This window comes from Erpetoichthys calabaricus, chromosome 1 (assembly GCF_900747795.2).
Source record: "Erpetoichthys calabaricus chromosome 1, fErpCal1.3, whole genome shotgun sequence".
Lineage (NCBI taxonomy): Eukaryota > Metazoa > Chordata > Cladistia > Polypteriformes > Polypteridae > Erpetoichthys > Erpetoichthys calabaricus.
Window position 1 is genome coordinate 273,869,700 of NC_041394.2, and position 18,313 is coordinate 273,888,012.

Sequence of the window (18,313 nt, forward strand, 5' to 3'; positions counted from 1 at the left end):
GGCACGTCTTCCCTGTGAACCCCACAGGCACAACACAGACCAGTAAGCACTTAAATCACAGACTCCCTTCTCAAACCACCACTCCTCCCTGGCAACCTTCTTCCTCCCAATTCTGGCTTCTAAGTGGTGGTTGCTGGCCCTTTTTATAGCCCACCCGGAAGTGCTCTAGGTGCTTGATCACCTGTTTCTGATTGCACTTCTGTAGAGTTGTCCAGGCCGGCTCAGGGACCCATGCAGCACCCCCTGGCGGCCACCCCAGATCCCAACAGGGCTGTGAAGAACTCCATCTCTCATGGAGCCCAGCGGGAAACTGAGGCACCATCATCAGCCAGGGAGGCTGCCACCAAGCATCCCAGGGGAGGTACCGAGACACCCATGGTTGCTCCCCCGGAACAAATGTAGAAGGAGCTTCCCGGCCGCCCGCCACAGTGGATATATCAATAATCATCATCATTTGCAGCCATCAGTGTCTACTGACGGACAAAGGCCTCTCCCAGCTCTTCCTACAAGGAATGATTATTGGTCTTCTGCATTCAGATTGTTCCAGCAAAATTCCTTATCTCATCCACCCATCCAACTTAAATTTGCTTGTCTCCTTGGTCTCTAGTTATCTCCAGAGATGCAGGAAAACATCTATCATCTGTTCTTCTAGCCATATGCCTTGCTCAATCCTACTTTTTTAGTGGTGGCAGTGACATCCTCTACCTTGATTTTTAACCAATTCACTTCTCTTTCTATCTTAAAGTAATGCCAAGCATGCACTTACTTCTCTGTAGCCCATTGGGGAACACTCAGTTTTTCTGTATTATTTGTATTTAGATTTCATGTTTTGCTTTTTCTGTCATAATAGGTGAAACACATTGTTTAAAAATCTTATGCATCAGACACAAGGGCTTTGCTTTTAAAAATTCCACTTGACTTTCCAAATGCACTCCATGCTAGTTTTGTCAGTCAGTCAGTCAGTCATTATCTAACCCGCTATATCCTAACACAGGGTCACGGGGGTTTGCTGGAGCCAGTCCCAGCCAGCACAGGGTGCAAAGCAGGAACAAATCCCCAGGCAGGGCACACACACCCACATGCCAAGCACACACTAGGGACAATTTAGGATTGCCAATGCACCTAACCTGCATGTCTTTGGACTGTGGGAGGAAACCCACGCAGACACGGGGAGAACATGCAAACTCCACGCAGGGAGGACCCGGGAAGCGAACCCAGGTCTCTTTACTGCGAGGCAGCAGCAGTACCACTGCGCCACCGTGCCACCCTGCTAGTTTTGTTCTTCTGTTAATTTTTTCTGACTGAGTTCAGTTTGTAGTTCTCAGCCAACCAAGGTAGGTTCATCTTTAACTACTATTTGCTTTCTTTCACTACTTTGGTTGAATATTACTTCGGATTTAGGTCTGTCTTTGTGTTATACAATACAACCAGTTCACAATCCATATGGATTGCATTGTTTATTTCAAGTTGAGTAGTTTCAGCTTGAAACCTGCGTCTCACATACCCATCAGGCTACTTTTCCTCTAATAATGGACTGTTGGTTCCAAGATGTCTATATATATATATATATATATATATATATATATATATTGTGTCAGATATGAACTATAAGCAGTTAAGGTTTCACCACCTAAGCTGCTATCACAACAGACATGCAGAAACTAGGATAGTCAACATGGCCAATCGTGTTACTGATGTTCTCCACCTTTTCATTGGGAATACTATTCAGAACACATTGCACATGTTCTTTTAAAAATATTTTGTACAGTACGATATACTGTATAGGCGGCGCGGAGGTGCAGTGGTCCCGGGTCCTCCTTGCGTGGAGTTTGCATGTTCTCCCCGTGTCTGCGTGGGTTTCCTCCCACAGTCCAAACACATGCAGGTTAGGTGCATTGGTGATTCTAAATTGTCCCTAGTGTGTGGGTGTGTGTGTCCTGCGGTGGGTTGGCACCCTGCCAGGGATTTGTTTCCTGCCTTGCGCCCAGTGTTGGCTGGGATTGGCTCCAGCAGACCCCTGTGACCCTGTAGTTAGGACAGAGCAGGTTGGATAATGGATGGATGTATGAATATACTGTACTGTATATTTTTACTATTAAATAATTTGACTGTGCTTTTTTTATTAATATACAATGACATATAATGTTTTTGACATTACTGACTTTCATATTATTGTTTATGCTGTATCAGTAAGTACAAGTAGTTTATGTACCTATAATATAGTATTTAACTCTGAATACAAAACTATGAAAACGAGACCATTATAGTGAAAGCAGAGACGCTGGATTGGTTTGGTTCAGGGTTATTCCTGTGTGATAATCATGGTTGACCCCACGGGCAAAATTAATCAACTAAAAATATTTGCTCTTTGTTTTTTAAAGAAATATTCCTGTGTCTAGCCTGGTTGATTGTAGTCATCTATAAACTCATTACTGTTATTCCTGAGATAACTTGTCCACTGCTAGCCACCATCGTCCCAAAGTTTATTCTTTTCCAGAGAACAGCGGCTTTTGACGCCACATTTTGCAACAGCATATACTATATACTGTATATCGCTCATAATCTCAGATGCTGGTTCCCTTGCATACTCTTGAAGTGCTTCTTTTTCTTGTGTAATGACTATTAAAGCTAAGGTTGTCGCCTAACATTTCATACTGTGGTTTTCTCAATGTGGTGTTTTATGGGGCCTGAATGATGGTTCAAGCCCAGAGGCTGCCTCCCCTCTAAGTGCACCCCTGTGATAATCAGTTACACTGGTGTGACTTAAGAGGAGAGTTTTCAGAACTATTATTGGGTCTATGCTCAGCCACCTCCCATAAGTTTCAAAGGTACAGTATGTGTTACCTTGCTACAATAGATATCCTAGATATCCAACATGTAATGGAGATGAAGCTTTTACACTTAAAAGATATGTCAACACAAAATAATATAAAAAGTAACTTACCGCCCATATTCTGGTTGATCTGCTTATTTTACCATGAGGTTCAAACATCCACCCATGATATGAAAGAAGGAGCTTCAGCATTTGGCGCAGAATAAAAATGAGAGAAATCCACAAGCCGGTTGAAAACAATATGGCACTTAGCATCGTCTGTGTCTGAATAGTCATGTAGCCACTATTAGAGATACAACCAAAAAAGAAAAGAATTGTTATTCTCATATTGGAGTAAATAAATAATCATGTAAAGCTATGTGTATTTAGTTAGGTGACAGCATATATTCTCACTAGCACTATACATTTTTTTTGCAATGCTAATCTAGCAATGAATATTTGTGATGAGAAAACAGCTGAACGACTTGAAAATGATCTTAGAAAAAGACAACTGAACAGTTTTCGTATGTGTTTATGTATTATGCATCTGGCCATCCATTTTTATCTTTCATAGTGTAGCTGGCCCAAGACCCTGTTCTGGGAGCATTAAAGACAAAACAGCTTATGTCTTGACACTGGTATCCTGGCTGGAATAGATGCTGGTTCCTTAACCTTCAGGAAGCCATTATAGCTGAAGGACAGTGGGAGACTGCTTCCCAGAGACATGTGTTCCCCCTTTACTTTATGATGGACCTCCAATGTGTGCACCATCAAGACAGCATGGGAACTGTAGTCCCAATAGTATAGCCATGTTGGGGTACTTGGGTGTCGCCAAAAGGACACTTCTCTGTCCTCTGTGCTGTGGAAACTTCATAAAGATTTTAACGTTGGGGTGGGGGTACAAAACCAGGACACACAAGGAAACCAGAGTCTATGTCAGCAGTCCAGCATGGCACAACATTTGAACCCAGGATGATGGCTTCATGAAGCAGACGTATTCACCACTTCCCTACTGTGACATTTTCTTTTCCAAGTATTTGTTCTATTTTTGCACATATTGCATGATGTTTCTGTGTTTATGTTTCAAAAAGTTGCTTTGTGGCTATGTTTCATCTCATTTTGTCATTTTGTAGAGTGCTCTGGGCTCCTAAGTAAAGGTATACGTAGTAAGAATACCTTGTTTTGAACATGTGTTTTAAGACAATTCACATTTCTAAATATTTTGTTCATTGCTAACTACCAACGGAAATAACTAGAAGGTAAGGTAGGATTCTTGTTTAGTTTCAGTGATGCATTAATTTATTTCACTCAAGTATACTTAAACTGAAAACCTGCTTCCTCCTGTTTGGTGTTATGGAAATCCAAATCATATCTCAAAAGTGCCAACCCCCAGATTTAGTCAAATTAGACTGTGAGAAGAATTTGGCTCACTACTCAGGAAATAGGAGAACAAACACACATACACAGAAAGGTATCAAAACTGGAATTCAAACACTCTAAAGCACAAATGTTATCTGCTATGAACTCCCAAATATAATTCATTGATTCATTTATTCAAAAACAAGGTTATGGAGGACAAGAGCCTATCCAACAGCAATGGATACAAGGCTGGCACCCATCCAACTAACTGGTGACTAATCCATCTGCCTTTGAAAAGTGCAGGAAAACCTGAAAAAAAAACTACACAAGCTTGTCCAGAGTCCACACAGACAATGACCGGGTCATCTCTTGAACCCTGGACCCAGGAACTGTAAAGCAGCAGTACAAGCCACTGAGCCTCCACTTACCTCGAGGTAAAGGCCTTTGTAATGATATATAAGAAAGGTACTCGACACTGAGCTGCACATGCATAAAAAACTGTGCACACACCCCACAGTTTGATCCAATTCCTTGAACTGTAGAGGCTAAACATCACAACGCAGCCATTAAAGTGCTATTAGTCACACAATCCCAAAAGCAATGCTTTGTTGAGAGAGAGGAATGAGGGCTTACGACTGTCAAACACAACACAGTTATTGGGAACACAGTACTGCTACTTACTTCACTGGCAAGTTCTTCTTGATGCCATCAATCATGCCCATTGAAGGGTCTATTCTTGCATACATGGCACTCATAATAGCAATGACTACAATAAGCCAGCTCGAGGGGCTTGCAGGATATACTCCTGTCAGAATTCCATTCTAGAAATAAGGGGAGAAACAATTAAGATCTTCCTATGACAGTGTTCAATAGGCAAAGGAGTAGCTGAGAAAAAGAAAAAAACTAAAACAGTTATGTCCTACGCAGAGATGGAAAAAGTACAGAAAAAAGTCTACTCTCTAAAAAATCTCTAATCTATAATAGGCAGCAAGGATAGGCTAGCACCCTGGCTGGAATGGATGGAGTTTCCTTAACCTGCCAGGACACCTTTATAGCTGAAGGACAGTGAGAAACTGCTTCCCAGAGACGTGTTCCCCTTTTACTCTGAGTGTCAACATCCCCATGATGCCATCTTATGTGTGTGCCCTCAAGGCAGCTTGGGAATTGTAGTCCCAATGGGCAGCCATGTTGGGGTACTTTGGTGTCACCAAAAGGACACTCCTCTGTCCTAGGGAGGTTCCACTTGACCAGGAAGTGCTTCATGGTGGCAGTGGTGTTGCCCAGAAGTACTCTTGAGTCCAGGTTGAAAAGGAACTTTTCCTTCCCCCCAGAGTTAGAGTCAGAAGTGTAGTTGGGTAAAGCTCACCTGGGAGCAGTAGAGGAGAAAGAGAAAGAAATCATAATGAATTGTTTGTGAAAATTAATTTTGTAAAACAAAGAATGGTTTATTTGAACCCAGGACTGTGTATTTGTATTTGTGTCAAGGGTTTAGAGCAATGAGATGCCCCCTAGTGGTCGTACTACATAGACAAAAAAATCACTAAAGTAAAAGTACCTTACCTGGAAACTACTCAAGTAAAAGTACAATATAGTTACTTTAGAAAGAAAAAAGAAAAATAAATTACGGTAGTAAACATCCTCAATTGTCCATGCTGTGCATTGGAAAATATAAGCAGAATATACATAGCAATAAAAACATTTTTTACAGTATTTATCAAAATACTGTACATTATATATATATATATATATATATATATATATATGGTTGAAATAGTTTACTGTCAAGTAAATGCAAAGAGTACACGACACGTGTTTCGCCCTCATTCTGGGCTCATCAGGTGTACACACTCTGCACTCCCTCTCGGAAATCGAACCTCGGACGTCAGCGCCAGAGGCGATGCCCCTAACGTTGCGCCACGGCGTGTGGTTCGTTTATTTGACAGCATGTAGATCGGGGTAATTACATTAATGGCATTCGTAGTCTGTGTCACAATCTGATTGTATGGGTGGTTACCTACCAGGTAACGCTTGTGGTTGGCCAGCAATCTGCTAACATCCGCCACGGTGCCCTCAGTTTGTGAGGAGCAGATCATAGAATGGTTGAAATAGTTTACTGTCAAATAAATGCAAAGAGTACACAACACGTGTTTCGCCCTCATTCTGGGCTCATCAGGTGTACACACTCCACTGCACTCCCTTTCGGGAATCGAACCTCTCATCGAATTGAACCACAAGCGTTACCTGGTAGGTAACCACCCATACAATCAGATTGTGACACAGACTACGAATGCCGTGAATATATATATATATATATATATATAATAAATAATAATGCAAATTTGACTGACTCATTCATTCAGTCACACAATATAAACACTATTTCCCATTTAGTTAAAAAGCTAAAATTTGGCAGGATGGTACATCTTGGGCTGTAGGTATCTGCCAAAAAAACACATTTTGATGTATTAATATTTAGGGGTAGAAAAAACAAATCTCAAAAACACCTTGATGGATATGATTGAAATATGATGACGACATAGAAAAGGCAAATTATTTGTATTTGTTGATATTTATTCATGTTATGCTAACTTACCTGTTCTGTGAAGAGAGCATGCTTTATGCAAATGAAAGATGCAGCAAAAGTCCACATGAATACCACCACAGACCAATAAGGTGGACAGACAACTAAAGATGGGGCGTGTCCTGGACTTTAAAAATGAGGCGTGATCACGTTATGAAATGGAAAGAGAGTGTTTGTCAAGGCTCAAGGAAGATGCAAAGCAGAATGGGTAGAAAGCGCTTTTTTTGTTGTTGACTGTGTACAGAGTCTCATCTTGGTTTTCTGTTCCTGTTTTTTGATATGTGATCCTTAAGGCATATCCAGGTGATTATACACATAAATTTAAAAAGATCTAAAAGCATTAGTAAGTGTGATGCAGATTTCACATATCTTATTTTTATCAGTGTCACCCATACTGCCCTTTGTTAGGCTGGTCAATGTGTAATTAATGGCTCTTTAGTAGTGAGCAACTGCTTCAGATTCATACTAACTATACTTGGGTTTTTTATTCAGAAGTATTTCCTCAAAGCCTCATGAAATGGGGAGCATAACTGAACAGAAGATAAGCCAAGTTATATTTTCTATTTAATGAAATGAAGTTTATCATGGCACCAGTGAGTGATGATGTATTGGTCAGGCATGCATGTAAAAATTTCACTGTACTCTGCATACCTAGCAATATAACTACTACTGCTACAACTACTACTTTTGAGAACAATCAAAACAAAAAGTGTATTGAGGATTAAGTACTCAAATAATCCATGGAATTCACTGCAAAAAATTAACTCTAAGCAATTGAACATTTTTATATCAAGCCATTAAATCTTGTTTTGCTTATTGTAACATTTATTGACTTGCCAAGACATTTGGATTTAAGACTATTTAGCTTGTGGTTTTGTTTTTTTTTATTTTTATCAATCTTTCTGTCTTTGAAGATATTTGAAGATAAATGAAAATAAATTACCATATATACTTACGTTTAAGTTCTCCCACAGATAAGTCGGGACTTGGTTTTACAGTATAATTTCCAGTATTTTATAATGTCGGTCATATAAGTCAAATGCAGAAAACTCACGCTATTGGTCCAAGAGATTATGATATGCTAACGCCCACCTGAGAGAGTAACCGCGGAGCACACTGCCTTTTTTTTTTATGTGGGTGCGGCAATGCACTGTATGAGTGTGTGCTCCTAACCTCTCTCTCTCTCTGTCTATTGTGCCTACATGACCACACAGTAATACCCAAACTATTCTGAAGCAACGTTTGCACTGTTTTGTGTTTTTTGTATCTCACACCTTCATACACCTTTATTATAAGAGCATCCCTTATCTATAATGGAGCATTCGATCAGAAGAAAATATGAAGCTGGTTTTAAATTGAAAGTCGTTGAAATGGCAAAAGAAATTGGTAACTGTGCTTCTGCAACAAAATTTGATGTGTCTGAAAAACTGACTGATTTTTGAACGGGCGTATAAGTTGGGGTCTGATTTTATGATCGATTTTTCGGGTTTCAAGACCCGACTTATATGTGAATATATACAGTAACCTAAATTGAGCCGAATGTGATCTAAACAATAGCATCCCAATCAAAAACACCCTTTCCATAAGCCCAATGGAGGGAGACTGAATGGTAGCGATTGTCAAGACTCAAATCAAATAAAGGAATTGCAGTGAAACTCAATGATTGTGCTTTAATAAGCAGTTTCCAGCAGTTTGAGTTTGAGGACAAGATGAGAGACGAACAGCAGAAATTGGGTCCTCATGATCGTAAGTGGTCTCAGCCAAGTGCTGAATTCTCATTCAGCCCTCATATTCTAAATCAATTGTTTTCTTTTTAAATTTTGTTAACATTCAACCTTTTTCATGTTTAGTCAATATAGATTTTTATAACAATTTAGAAAATGTGTTTAAAATGAGAAAATACAAATTAACACATGAATAGTGTTTCCAATTATGAAGAGAATCATTTGTAGCAGTATTAGTAGTGTTGTCATGTGTACAGAGTATAATGGATCCAAGATAATACCTTAAAACGTGTTCTCCAACAAGAATACAGTCAGACAGATGGAAACTTGCAGAGAGTAAATTTCACTCTAGAAAGTTTGTCTTCACACAGAGAATTACAAACACATGGAATGCGTTACCAAGCAGTGTGGTAGAGGGTAGATCTTCTGGCACTTTCAAAACTTGACTTGTTGCCATTTTGGAGAAATTTGTGAATAGCATTAAGAAGGTTTTTGGGCTGATAGGCTGTTTTTTGTCAAAATTGTTCTGATATTATAAAGCGATTCACATGTAGAAAATGCTCCTGTCTTACCTTAAACCTGATGAAGCGTTTCCTCCATGAAGTTACACCTGACAGGTAGATATGCTTCAGGGCCTCCTGACTAAGTCGAAGGTCAATTCCATCTGCAGTCACCGTGAACTGAAACGCTACTGCCTGATGAGCTTCTGCCATGGTGACGATGTCTCAGTCCTTGATGTTTAAGAATACTGACCTGAGCAGCCTGCAAAGCATAGAAAGGAGGACTGATTAAAGCCAAGACGTTTCAGGGTTTTGCCATTGAGTTTCTAAAATAAAAACTGATTGACATTTCTTTAAGTTATTTTGGCGGTAACATTAGGGTACGATAGATTAAATGGACTGTATTGTGGTATAGTAGGAAAGACCACTCCCTCACCAGATCGCTCCCAACCAGGTCACATTTGTGTGTCACTCCACTGAATTATTTTAAGATGACTGTTAACTTTAACCCTTTCGGCCCTGACATCCTATTACTGGTACATATATGCAGCCATTTTTGTAAAGCACAAGTACGTTTGCAGCTGTCGGAACCAGGTGTGCTACTATTAGCGCAGACTAGAGAGAGGTGGCAGTTGATTTGGGTGCTGCCTGGTGGCATACAGTCCACGAAACACATAAGTGAAAATGGACACTTCTGTGCACCACATGTGTGCACCACATAGTAAGTAGCTCCACTTTCAGTTTTATTTCCTCAAGAAGATGGAAGTATTTGGCATCTATTGTATAATAATAGTGATCCTTTTTTTTTTTTTTTTTTCATATTTGAGCTTCCTAGACACCCCAAGGGTAGAATATCTCACAAAATTTTTTCCCATAAAAACAGAAAATCCAGGGCCGAAAGGGTTAAGTTAACCTGGTGTAAATGTGAGTATCAGTCTCTCAAGGGGCTCCTGTGACCTCACAATAGAAATAGCAGATATGGAAACGATTGCATGAAAATGATCTCTTTCTCTGAGAACTCCCTTCCTAATTTTAAAATGTATAAGAATAAAATTAAAAAAAGACACTAGGACTATGTGAAAGTGTGCAGACAAACACTTGCTAAACATTGAAGATGAGTTTACTTTTAACTATGTTGCATGGAAAACTTGCCAGTAAGTGTAGTACAGAGTCTTGAATTTAATTCCTGCCTATGTGCGGTGCACATGTTCTCTCCTCGTCTGTGTGGTTTCTCCCTTTTACACTACATTTCAAAAAAATGAATATTAGGTTGAATTATGTCTGTATATTAGCTTGATGTGAGTAAATATGTGCTCTTTAAAGGACTGGCATCCCATCCGGGGTTAGTTCCTGCCTTCTGCTGAGCACTAATGCGACAAGTTATCTCTATGATAACTTGTCTGTGATAACTCTATGATCTCTAGGATGTAAGCTATCTACAGTATGATCCTGCACTGGATACGCAAGTTAGAAGATGGGTGGGTGGATAAAACTGTGGGGTACATAAAAATGTAACATAACCTAACATTCAAAAACTTGCTTAATCCAATACAGGATCACAGGGGCCAATGGCTTTTCTGGTATCACTGGCCAAGTCTAGACAGGATGAAAGTGCAATGCAGGGTCAGTACATGGGGTCAGTTTACAATCACCAACTAACCTCACCTGCCTATCACCGAGATGCAGAAGATACAGTGAGCACTTTGAACTCAGGACTCTGGGTCCATAAAGCAGCATCATTAACGACTGTGTTGTGAACTGCCAACTATGTGTCCCATGAACCAAAACAGATCTTGTATGGTTGTCTGCTTTCATGTTGACTTCCTCCTCTGCAATGCCTTTATGATGGAAATGTCTGGTGAGCTCCAAGGTGGCCAGTTATAACTTCTTTCTCACTCACCATGTGCTTTAGCAGCCTGTGCCCTACTTGTTAGAAATGTAAACGTAGATTATCATGCTATATTTGTCTAGAATGGCACCATTGAAAAAGGAGGCTTCAGGGCTAATTCTCGCTCCCTTTTTTGCCCTTCTCAAAAATAACAGCACTGCAGTAGTGCTGTTCAAATACCAGAATTTACTTTATTAAAAATAACTACATCATGACAAAAAAGTCTCCATAAGCCAGAAGATTTGCCTTAGCTTTTCTAGTGTCTTGGTACACATTCCAGATTCTTTTTAATAGCCACACATTCAAGCAATAGGGTGAATGTTTTTTTCCATCACATGTGACTGGAGATCTACCAAGTAGGGCAAAGGTGGCACTTCCTTGTATATAGAAAACAGGGCCGACTGGCAGCATTCCTGCTGAAACACAAACAGTGGGAGGAATGCAACAGGGCTACTGAGCAAAGGATGGCAGAGGAGAAATGACATTCAGGATTGCGTACTGTACAAACAGTACAGGGAAAAGGGGACATGAACTGGGATCACAATATTGCCACACTAGAGAGTAAGCAACAAAACAGTTTGTACACCATGTTAAAAACAGTATCATTTGTTTTGTAGTTTGGAGGGTTATTTTACCATATCTGGTTATGTCAGAGAGATAGCAGCACTTTATTTGTCCCCAGGTGGAAATCTGGCTTTTTTACAGAAGCTAAATAAATAAATTACTATGGCAGACAACAATTCTGCCTTCATATACCCACCAGAATGACTAAAAAGAAAGAAAACTAAAAAGAGCAGTCACAGTCACCATTAAAGCTGTGACTTGTAGAACCATTAATTTAACTCCTAAAGTCTTCTAAATCAACAAATAAGTTGATTGCTATCTGTTAACCCTTTGAAAAGATGATCAGGCTGTCTGTGGCTTTCCTATAATAATAACATAATGTAAAATAACATATTCTCAAACCTGCTTAATGAAATTCAAGGTTGTAGAGGTCTGAGCTCATCTCAGTAGCATTGGGTGCAATGCAGGACCTGTCCTGGGCAGGGTACCAGACTATCACAGAGAGCACATTCACACACACACACACACACTTAGCATTTGCCAGTAACCTAACCAACATGTCTGTGAGGGCCATTGGAGGAACACCAATGCAGACATGGGGACAGCATGCATACTCGACACAAGCGACAACCCAGGATTACAGACCTGTGACTCAGGAGCACTTACCAATGAGTAATTATTTTATTTAATTCATAGCAGTCTTTTTCAAAATATTAGGGCCAAGTGCAAATAGAACAAATAACAAAACATTAAGAGAGAAACACACAGATTCGGCGCAAAAAAATGAACAGCCTCTCGGCATAGGTTGTAGCCAATCAGCATGCTTCAGTAAAAATTGTCACAGTAAAGGCCAGGACTTCCTTTTGAACCTTGTTTTCAACTCAGTTGGACATTTAGCTGCTAATGAAGAGCCTCTTTAAATAGCCATTAGATGAGAGTAATGGAAAAAAATCATCAGATGCCAGGAATACTTCAGCCAGGAAGAAAAGCAGAAGGAAAAAATAGACTGAGAAAGCCTTTATACAGGAAAAGTGTGCTGATTCCTAGGTTAAACATCCATCAATCATTTGTCTAGCCTTTCATCCATCTATCTATCTATGCACCTATCCACCCATTCATCCATCCAACATGTACTTTACATTGTCATTGGGGTCTGTCTCAGAATAATTTGGAACATGCATACATGGAGCACCAGTTAATCAAACTTGATAACAGTGTGTCGTATGATCTAACTCTGGGATGCAGGAGGAAGCTGAAGTCCTTAGAGAAAATTCACAAGACCAGCCTAGTAATGGAACGATGGTGCTTAGGATTGTGAGGCAGTACTCAATTCTAACCATCTCTTTATTCAGAGCAGTGCATGCAAGAAATTAACCAGCCTCAGGTGGAGAGTAAGTCCACCACAACACAAACACAGGTTAAACACACATGACTTTGGGATTTCAGACAAGCAGTAGACAGATATGAGAAGGATAAGCAACTGCCACCCAAAGACAGACACAGGTCAGCAAGTGAATGCAGCTCCTTTGAGTTGTGAGGCAGCAGCACTAATCATTTTATTCCCATGTCATCCTAGATCAGAAAACCTGCCCTGCAATAATCAGAGTCAATTTTATAAATGAATGATTTGTCAATCCAATTTAATTCAACATTATCTGTACTTGCTGCGTCCATTTATAGGTCAATAAGGCCGATAATTACTCATGGTGGGCCACTCGAGAATTGCTAATTAAGTTTTCTGTGTTCCTCTGCCATCCTAGGTTTGTAAATTATCTTTTCAATGTGTATACATTGTGGGCACTAGGGAGCATCTCAGATCCCCAAACCCTAGACACAGCCACTCTGATTCCAGTCCAGATTCAAAGGCTTCTTCTTTTAACTATTAGTACAACCACATTTCCTTCTCTCTCTTCCTCTCTGGGCGATGTAAGGGGCTATATTTTAATCCCAAACTATTATCTAAAGAAAGCACTTCCACTCTGGGATAGAGGATTTATCTGCTAAAAGCTCCCCTCGGTGGGCTCCACTGTTCCCAACAGGGCAGCTCTGTGGGTGTACCGGCAGGAGCTCTACAGAAGGGATGCTGGTACTAGGGGACAGTATGGGCATGGGGAGCAGCCTACCACTGTTCCTCATTTGTACTGGGAAAGGGAATGCTGACAATCCCAGTAGATCAGCTCCTAAATTGTCCACCCTCTACATTGGTTCCCCTGCCAGGTAAAGAACTGTCCTTCATTCCTCCCGAGTCTGGTTACATCTTCTGTCACAGTAACCCTTGATGCCAACATTCTGGCCGAGACCATCCATTATACTGGTCTCCTGGCTCGGTAGTGGAACAGGGCACATCTGTAACAACCTCTTTTGCATTAAATGTCTGTCACTCAGCCCTGTAGTGGGGTGGCACACTGTCCAGGCATTCATTCCTATCTTGTACACAGCACATCAGGACAGGCAAACTGAATTGGATAAAGCAGGTTTGAGAATGTTACGTTACATTACCTGTCATTCTTTTTGTAATATGTAATTTAATTTAGAATAGCATGGTCGGTGCAATGGTAGCACTGCTGCCTCACACTAAGGGTTCACATCCTGGGTTCTCCCCTGTGTGGAGTTTGTATGTTCTTCTCGTGTCCATGTGGGTTTCCCACAGTCCAAAGATATGCAGTTTAGGTGGACTGATGATGCTACATTGGCCAGTGAGTGTGTCTGTGTGGTCAACCGTGCAATTGACTGGTGCCCTGCATTGCACCCTATGCTTGCTGGGATAACATTCAGCCCCCTGGACCCTGCTTAGGCTGAACTGGGCTTTTTTTTTTATTTTTATTTGTCTATTGCACAAACATCACAATATATATTATTGAACAATCAAGATCTTAAAAAAAGCTTTAGCATAAATTTAAATGGAAGAAATGACCCAATAACAAAGTGAAACACTGAAACGTAAAGTAAACAAGTGTGTGTCTGCGTGTGATTGAACGTTATATGAATTGGCTGTAACCGTGAATGGAGCAACCAGTCACCACAAGCGTCATAACTTTACATATAAAGTCTGTGTGCACAACAACAACAATACGGCAAGCAAGTGTCCTCTCTCCATACACAACTGGCTAAGCCCGGAACTGAGTGAAAGGTCATACTAGAGAACATGATAGCATAGACTCATTGGCCTTCAGCGTCAAAAATAAACATTTAGCACTGTATATAGAGTAAAAAATGCTTCCACAATTGAAGGCAATAAAGACTCAATATGTTATGTTTTATAGGTGGAATGCCTTTTTCCAAAGTGACTTCCAAAAACAGCACACATTACAATTGATTATAACCAGAGCACAGGCAGCTTGAATAACTTGCACAAGCTTGGAGGTGGAAATTGGACCGACAGCCTTCCACTTTAAAGTCCAATGCTTTAACCTCGCTGCCCACCTAACTCAGAATTTAAGTGCCAGTTAAAAAGCTGGCAGAGAAAAGGCAACATGTGCTCTTGCCCAGCTGTTTCATTTTGTGAGGTAACCCTTTAGATGCAGGAAGGACCGCAAGTGTGTCTGATGGAAATGTTCAGACATTAAAGAAAACACAAATTTGCACCTTCAATTCACATCACCTAAATGCTACTATTAATGTACACTTGAGCGGCTCCTTTATCAAAGATGATTTGCCAGGTCAGAAAACCTTTTTTTTACAATGAGAGCGCAGGCATGTTGAGGACTTGGTCAGGGTCACACAGTGAATGACAAGCAGGAATTGAACTAGCCACCTAGTGCTTTGGAGTCCAATGCCTTAGCCACCATGCCATGTGTAAAAATATGCACAATATACTAAAAATTGCAACAGGAGCAGTTAATACAGGTTAGCTTTTTAAATAAAGTTTAAGCACTCTCCTCTTAGACCCTACATGTAACTTCTGAGAAATAGTATAGCTAATTTTATTAAAGTTTCAAAGTAATTAACCTTTGGAATTCCATCCTTCATTAAAGTTTCCACTAGCAACCATGCAAGTATAATTCTACATTAGTAAATGAAACCAGTATGAAAAAAGCCCACATATTTCCCCTTTTTTCAGACAGACACTCACCTTCTCTTCAGCAGCAAAAGTGTGTGAGACAAAACTGAATAGCAGCTACCTGTTTGGAACAAATGTTATCAAAAAGCAACTGGAAAAAGTCCAGAATGTGGATTTATTTGCATTTCTGTTGCGAGACAAAGAGGAGGGGGTCACTTCATTGCCCTTCACGCACTCCTTCCAAGGTAGTAAATGTCAGCTTAGCGCAAAGCCCTCAGTTGACATCACGTTCTCTTTGTAACAGGACACCAGTACTGTGTGAGCAAGTGACGCAGAGAGCAGTAGTGGCAGGCCTCTAGCTGTTCTAGTCCGTCTGCTCTCTTTGATGCAGAAAAGATTATTGCTTTAAGGGTCCTGAACCTTAACAAAAAGTTGAACTCAGATGAAGCCAGTAATAAATGCAGCTTAAACCTGCAATACACTACATGACTTCAAGCCAGAGAGTCCGTTACATTTAATGACTGCATTGCTGCATCTCATTGCTTTGAGGATCACACAGCTACAAGTCGCAGGGGATGACAGATTACATGACACCCTCACAACTTGTCAGCGCAGTTTCCAATCTCCTATTGTGCCACAAGATCAGCACATTTCATGTTCTTGTAGATTTCCTCTGGACTCTTCTCTGGTTGCGGACATTATATGGATTGTTATCTCTCACAGGAATCAGCCCCTACAACTTGTGACCAAATCAAGTCTGTGAAAAAACCTCTTCACAGTGGACAAAAAAAAGACTTTGAGCTCACAAGGATTAACGGAACTATATTCAGGTGCATTAAGGTGCAAATGCCCGTTAATACCAATCATCAAGCCAAAAACACAATACCGTACTAGAAGTCAAAAAAACAGGAAAGTCCTAAGACTAAAGTGTTTGCAAAAGTGACTTTTAGCCTCTTTAAATGACTTTTAACTTCATCAGGACTAAGGAGGGCATGTTGCCGCATCCACCACATGGCAAACCACCCAGATTGAGATCCAAGTGTAGATGTGCAATGAGTGACACCTCAGCACCACCCTGAACAATGTGAGGTTGTTTATGGTGGCTGGAGTGCCAATCCTGCCACCATCCCCCGGATATTCCCTGCAAGTTGGAGGACCTGCTTGCATTGCTGGATGCAGATTAACGTCTTACCCAGGACAGAGTAATTGCAGGTTAAGGGCCTTGCTCAGAGGCCCAACGGAGTCTCTTCTGGCATTTATGGGATTCATTACTACATAAAAATCTAAGAACTCAGTGAGCAGAAAGAATGCAAACAAATAAGAGTCAAAAACAAAAGACAAAATCCTCCATAAAAAGAATCTGGGTTCCTTTAGTTAAACAAAAGGTGTTTGCTTTGTTGAAACAGCTCAGCTAATAACTGAACAAGTGAATGATCCTTAAATAAAATGGCTACCATGTTATCATATGTCCACATAGGACACGCCCCTTGAAACCCATTGTACCATAGCAACCAAGAATCAAAATGACAGAGTTGAGGACATCATCATTGTGGAATGCCTAAGTTAATGCAAAATAATGAATAAATAATAATAAGTTTAAAATAGTCACAAGTACAGAGTACTTTGAAATAATAAGAAGGATATTCAGTTAACTCATTATGGGGTGCACAGTGAACCCAGTAACTTAATTTAAAGTTCTTTGCTTTCCCCACTGGTGATGCCTTCTCCGCCCCTACCAGGTAATTCCTGATTGGCTGAGCTGTAAGCTACACCCACCTGCCTTAGTATTTAAAGTACCATTGAGGAAAGGCAAGGAAGGAACTCCACTAAACTTCACTAACACAAACTGACAAACTCTCTAAAGACAACAACCGAAAAGAGAAAATCTGAATGCCAGTGAAATGCTTAAGAAGGCAGACTGGAGTTTCTGAAGCAAATGCAAATGTTGTCCCACCCTGGGAGTGGCCCATCATGGGGATTAAGCCAACCATTGGCCAGAGGGATAGAGTCAAGCAGAAAATGGGGTGAACACTCATCTGGTGGGAGGAAATGAGGTGGTGGTGAACATGGTGCTTGGTATGATAATAGAGCAGGCAAGAGAGTGACATATCCCACCAAGGAGACAGAAGGCTGAAGACCTCATTAGAAGGGCAGCATCTTTATTGTTTTCTCTTTATTTCGTACTTCCCTCCATGAATAAAGGTGCAATTTTTACTTATTTTTACCCCCTTGTCTGCCCATAGGGTCCCATTTTATTACACCATTCATTTACTGAACCTGTTCAAATTTACTTCAGGAGGACGGGGAACTGGAGTTTAACTCATCAGTGTTGTGCATGAGTCTAATGCAGGACACACTCACTCACACATCCTCCCACCTTCCACATTAAACTCAAAATGACTTGTATGTCTTGGGATGTAAGAGGAGACCAGAGTACCTGTAGGACACACACATGGACAATGTTAAAATGTGCAAACTTGATTCAGATACTGACCATGTCGGTGGAGATGTGGGGTAGGACTACTAACTCCACCACACCACACTATAAATAGTCTTGCCAAAAATGTAGTCTAGATATTACAATCTGTAGAATTCTTACAGGAAATGCAGTGGATAAGAATTAAATAGTGCAGCAATTCTAATGTTTATAACACCATCTTGGCCAGGACCTTGATAAAACAGACTGTCCCCGATCTCAATACACAGTATTACTTCGGTTTATTGTGTACATGGCTACTCAGTGAGGTGATTATTCTAAGGCAGAAGACAAATAAGTAGAAAAAGAAAGGAATGCAATAAATTGAAATTGAAATTTACTGAAGCCCACATTTGGAGATCGAATACTGGCTAGTATTAAAGGAAAATCAAAGAGAGAGAGAGAAGTT

The 18,313-nt window shown here is 40.4% G+C and overlaps 1 protein-coding gene across 1 annotated transcript in view; it reads right to left on the reverse strand.

Annotated features, from left to right (window-relative positions):
- cpt1b (carnitine palmitoyltransferase 1B (muscle)) overlaps window positions 1-15,686 on the reverse strand; it is a 59,607-nt gene extending 43,921 nt beyond the window's left edge. Inside the window, exons 1-4 of the mRNA XM_028815210.2 lie at window positions 15,501-15,686; window positions 9,049-9,238; window positions 4,853-4,992; window positions 2,945-3,116 (exon numbers count right to left, since the gene is read on the reverse strand). Of these exons, the coding sequence (XP_028671043.1) occupies window positions 2,945-3,116; window positions 4,853-4,992; window positions 9,049-9,189 (453 nt within the window). The 5' untranslated portion in view covers window positions 9,190-9,238; window positions 15,501-15,686. The remainder of the gene's footprint in view (window positions 1-2,944; window positions 3,117-4,852; window positions 4,993-9,048; window positions 9,239-15,500) is intronic.
- Window positions 15,687-18,313: the final 2,627 nt, after the last annotated feature.